The sequence below is a fragment of the Atta cephalotes genome (genome assembly GCF_000143395.1).
Source record: "Atta cephalotes unplaced genomic scaffold scaffold00034, whole genome shotgun sequence".
NCBI lineage: Eukaryota > Metazoa > Arthropoda > Insecta > Hymenoptera > Formicidae > Atta > Atta cephalotes.
This window is the reverse complement of record NW_012130098.1, coordinates 2730919-2736229: the sequence shown is the minus strand read 5'-3', so window position 1 is coordinate 2736229 and position 5311 is coordinate 2730919. Positions and strand designations below refer to the sequence as shown.

General features: G+C 30.4%; 2 protein-coding genes across 2 annotated transcripts in view; one reads left to right on the top strand and one right to left on the bottom strand.

Annotated features, from left to right (window-relative positions):
- Positions 1-1172, bottom strand: part of LOC105621538 (coiled-coil domain-containing protein 97) — a 2842-nt gene extending 1670 nt beyond the window's left edge. Inside the window, 2 exon segments of the mRNA XM_012203011.1 lie at positions 230-377; positions 380-1172. Coding sequence (XP_012058401.1) covers positions 230-377; positions 380-1172 — 941 coding nt within the window.
- A 929-nt stretch (positions 1173-2101) lies between these two features.
- LOC105621584 (multidrug resistance-associated protein 7) overlaps positions 2102-5311 on the top strand; it is a 7552-nt gene continuing 4342 nt past the window's right edge. The window contains exons 1-8 of the mRNA XM_012203053.1: positions 2102-2239; positions 2338-3099; positions 3495-3752; positions 3886-4162; positions 4230-4453; positions 4597-4834; positions 4908-5176; positions 5257-5304. Of these exons, the coding sequence (XP_012058443.1) occupies positions 2102-2239; positions 2338-3099; positions 3495-3752; positions 3886-4162; positions 4230-4453; positions 4597-4834; positions 4908-5176; positions 5257-5304 (2214 nt within the window). The remainder of the gene's footprint in view (positions 2240-2337; positions 3100-3494; positions 3753-3885; positions 4163-4229; positions 4454-4596; positions 4835-4907; positions 5177-5256; positions 5305-5311) is intronic.

Genomic DNA, 5311 nt, shown 5'->3' with positions numbered 1-5311 from the left:
TTGTGTGTGTGTGTGTGTGTGTGTGTGTGTGTGTGTGTGTGTGTGTGTGTGTGTGTGTGTGTGTGTGTTTTATTACCACTTATAAATTACTTACTTATAAATTATGAAAATTTATTATAAAAACAATATTAATATAATATGAACTAATGAAGTTTTTACATTAAAAAATATTCTACAAAAACATCCATAATTTTTATAGACCTTTTATATTATATTTATTAACATATACCTATAATCAAAATCTGTATCTTTACCATCCAGGAAACTCTGATACATGTTTGTAACAAATTCTTGTCTAAGTAACTTTATTTCTTGGCTTGATATTTTATGTATTTTATTGTTTTGTAATTTCTGGTCCTTATCTCTATTTTTTTTACTTCGTTTAACTCTTCACCCCATTGTTGATAATTTTGTTTCTCAAAATTTGTCTTGGGTACTGTTTCAACAATGCTGTTTCTGATATTATCATTATCGTTATCATCATCTTCATCTGAATCATTTTCCTCTCGTACTTCGTCCTCTTCCTTTTGTTGAGATTTTAAACGATCTTCTAATTTATTTCTTTCTATAGTTTCCATAAGTATATCCACATAATTTACACTCTTTGTGTCAATACTGTCTCTAGCCTTCTTTTCCTCATCTGTCAAGTACTGTCCTACTAAGTATTCATACAACAGTGGATTTCTCTTCATCATTTCACATTCGCTAAAGTAGTCTCCCTTTTCTATTAATGTCTTCAAAGCTTCGTATCTTCTATTTTTGATGTCGATATGACGTGTAGAGTTATTGAAATACCTCTGTAACCTATTCACATGATAGATTGTCTCATAATCCTGACTTTTGTTGAAATACTCCAAGTGTTCCATCTTCATATATTGTCCAAATTTAGATAAAAATAAGCAGTGACTCTTCTCCAATAACTTCCTAGCTATAGTAAGTTTCTCCTCAAACGTTAACTCAGGTTCTCCTTTTTGCTGACTTTTGAAAATTGCTTTGCTGTTACTCACATGGTCCAGAAGTTCTTTCTTGAGGGTATTTTTTTCCAGGTCTAACATAGAACAGTCCATGCTTTGTTCATTGTTGCTATTCTTATTCTCATCTAGCAAAGGATCTCCTTTAGCCCCTAAAGTCATGTTTTTCTGCAGAGTGCTTGGTTCTTCAATTTTGTTCATCAGAAATTCAGATCGAGTATGGAAAATGGAACTAATTGCGATTTGCGTACACTGACGAATCGGTGTAATTATATTGTTGCAGCAATTAGTACGATATAAGACTAATCTAGAGCACACACAAAAAATATATCTCTATTCATCTCTCGCATCTGCTTCTTGCGAAATTACGTTTTGCGTATTATTGTTATGATAAACGAGATAAATAAGTGACTTTCAGTATTGTGCGATTAGTTTTAAAATTCTTTAGGACTTCGTCATCCATATGCGCTATGCGTCACGTCATTACCAAGGGAAACATAACCTGCGAGTGATTGCTATTGTGAGAACGCAACAACAAAATGTAATACAAGCGGGAAGGAAACAATAAATACGGGCTTATTGATGTTGCGTGTTTGAATATTCATAGAAATTCTTCGACTAACAGGTACAAGTGTATACGTGTTCTGAACCTGTTACGCTAATTTATTGTTTACTCATGTTTGCATTAAGTCAACCTCTTATCTGTTCCTATAATTGATTATCAATCAATAGTATCTTTTTACAATGTCGCGTATATAAGGAATTAATTTACTATAAATTAATATATATTAATTAATTAATTAACGAAATATTGTGTTATTCAATGGAATGAAAAGCATAATAATTTCTTCAAGCAAAATAATATATATATATATTTTATATATTTTATTCTTATATACTTTTTGCTCTATTTAATACATTTTCAATATATCTTTTGATATATTTTAACGAAATTTTTTTTGTATTTTAATTATGTCTATAGCGATAGCGATACAGTAGTATTACATGGTACAATAGTATTAAATGTTTATATATATGTTTTGATATAATTCATGTTTTGCTTAACAATATTTGTTAACCTATCAAAATTCTTTATATATGTTGATTATAACTAGTTATAATATTACAGTATGGCAGATAACTGGTTGAATGATGTAGAAAGATGGAAGTGGAATTGGACTGAGTTATGTGGACATCGTGGAGATATTAATCCAGTGAATCCTGAAACGGATGACTTGAGTATATGTTTCCAACAGCTTTGTCTTCAGGTAAAGTATAATAGAATTCAATCTTGTATAGTGAAAAACAACAAATTAATACTATTCATTTATGAAATTTATTTTTTAATTTATTTCTTAATTTCCAGATACCAGTATTAGCTTTCTTAGCTATAATTTCTGCATATCATAGTGGGAAAAGAAGTACATCTTCATCTCAACAACATCATATTTGTCATATTATAAACCTAAGGATCTTAATTACAATATGTCTTGTGATATTGCCCATTATAAGAGCATACATTATTCTAACTGATACTACCATACCTTTGGGGCATACCCAAATGCAAGATTATAGCACGCCAGTTCCAAAAGTATTGAACATTTCCATTCACAAGAACATAAATTCATCATTAGAGAATGGAACAGATATCATAAGCAAGATACGTGATGGATTAAATCATACTCTTAGATTTGTTGAATCAATTTTTTCATCAGAAATTAGTGTTAAGAATACTACTACATCTCCTGCTATATTATATACCAATAATTATGAGTTGAATATTACGGATAAATTTACTTCTGCTAAACCAATAGATTATCTTGTAGCAGGAACTGAAGGTTTGGCATGGATTGTGCATCTTTGTTTTATTTTAAGCTTGAAACGTGGACAGAATCTTAACCCACGTGGACCAGTATTAATACGAGCGTTAATATGTCTTTTGATTGTTGTTTCTGTGCTATTATTACGAAGCCACATCAATAATAAACCTAAAGACGATGTGTTGCCAAATTTATCATTGGGATTCAGTATCACCACAGTTATTCTTTTGATATTGTATGCTATAACATTGATACCTGGTCCTGCTAGGTCAGAATGGATGAGAGCATCATTGCAGCGAAATGTCACAGTAAGTTATCACATAATTATCTAGTAAAGATTATGCGTTTTGCGGGTTTCCTCCATGTCCAGATCCATTCTTGGAATGCCAATGTTTCCTGAACCTTGCAGTCCACTTCATCAGAACGAGAAGCCTAATACTTGCAGTATCTATATACTAGCAATATATATATTCTAAGAATGAATCTAGACACGGAGAAAATCTGCGAAACGCATAATCTTTATATAGAAAGTACTCGTAGAAGTCTCAAGAATATTATAATTATCTAGTGTTTACATCAAATTTGCGTTTCTGATTATCCGGAAATGCTCAAGTTGCAAAACTTATTTAATTGCTTACGATATCTAAAATTGTTGAATTAGTAAACATGCAGAGATATCACAGATCAGTGAATGTGTTTGTAGATAGGAGAACGCACTCCACTACTGAGTAGTCCCACTTCTTCATACGTACAATTTCCAGAGGAACACGATCCGAGTTATCTTGGCATAGCTATGGAAGATACAACTGTCATTTCTAAACTTCTATTTCATTGGGTAACACCATTAATGGAAAAAGGCGTGAAAGGATTAATAAATCATTCTGATGACTTATTTGATTTACCTGATCAGATCAGTACCATTACAATTAGTCATAAAATTGATCAATGCTTACATAACATGGTAAATAAGACGGCATAACATTTCGCAGTTTATTTATGATATAATTCTTGAAATATTTTCATCATATATGAAAACTATTTTATAAATTAATTTAATTTTATAATAATCTTGATAATCTTGTGAAATGTTACAGCCAAAAATAATCAATAACAGAATTGAAAATAACTTAGAAGTACCGCTTCATTCGAATGTAAAAATAATTACAAAGAAAGTGACACTGTTCTACCTGTTGCACAAATGTTTTGGCTGGGAATTTTATGCAGTTGGAATACTAAAGTTTATCGCAGATTGCAGCTCTTTTATGGGACCAATATTATTAAATAAATTAATAGGTTTTATTGAAGATAAGAATGAACCAATCTCGCACGGATATCTATATGCGTCCCTTATAATATTAAGTGCTATAATTGGTACAAAATCAAACTTTTTGAAATTTTTTAAATATTTACTGTGTGAATTACAATAATAATGTTTTAGGTGCCTTTTGTAATACTCATTTTACATTTTGGATGTCTGTTGTGGGCTTAAAGTTTCGTTCTGCAATTATTACTTTAGTCTATCGAAAAACATTGCATTCTTCTAATATCGATTTAAATCATAATTTTAATTTTGGCGAAATTATTAATTTTATGAGCACCGATAGTGACAGATTGGTCAATAGCTGTCCTAGTTTTCATACATTTTGGAGTATACCATTACAGGTAATTATACGACGGTAATCTGAATCTGTTTTCTTTTCTTTTTTTAATACATTAAGAAAGAATATATTATTTTATATTGTGAGTGAATTTTTTTTATTGCCGTCTTTTAAAAGGAAACTAAAAATATGTTTTTTTATTTTCAGTTATTCGTGACATTATATCTTTTGCATAAGCAAATCGGAGTTTCGTTTTTAGCCGGTGTTGCGTTTTCAATAGTACTTATACCAATTAATAAAATAATAGCAAATAAAATTGGTAAAATTAGTATTAAACTTATGGAATATAAAGATCAAAGAGTGAGATTGATGGGAGAAATTCTACGCGGGATAACTACAATTAAAGTTAATGTATGGGAGGATCACTTCTTACGAAATATCTTCAGTTAGTATGCTTTTACATAAATAATCTCTTGCTTTTTTAGTGCCTGCATCTAAACATTTCTTTTTTTATGTAGAGATAAGAGAAAATGAAATGAAATATTTACGAAGTAGAAAATATTTGGATGCACTTTGTGTTTATTTTTGGGCAACTACACCTGTCATTATCGCAATATTAACATTTGCAACGTATGTATTGCTCGGAAATCAGTTAGACGCCAAAACAGTTTTTACCAGTATGGCATTATTGAACATGTTAATAGGACCTTTAAATGCGTTTCCATGGGTTCTAAATGGTCTTACAGAGGCGTGGGTATCTCTTAAGAGAATTCAAAGAATGCTGGACGTATGTATATTAAGACTATAATATAGCATAAAATAATGCATTATTACATTAGAAGATACTTAGTTTCTACTTTATTTCAGCTCCCAGATATGGATGCGTCGTTGTATTATACAGATATTACTCCTGACGTTGATT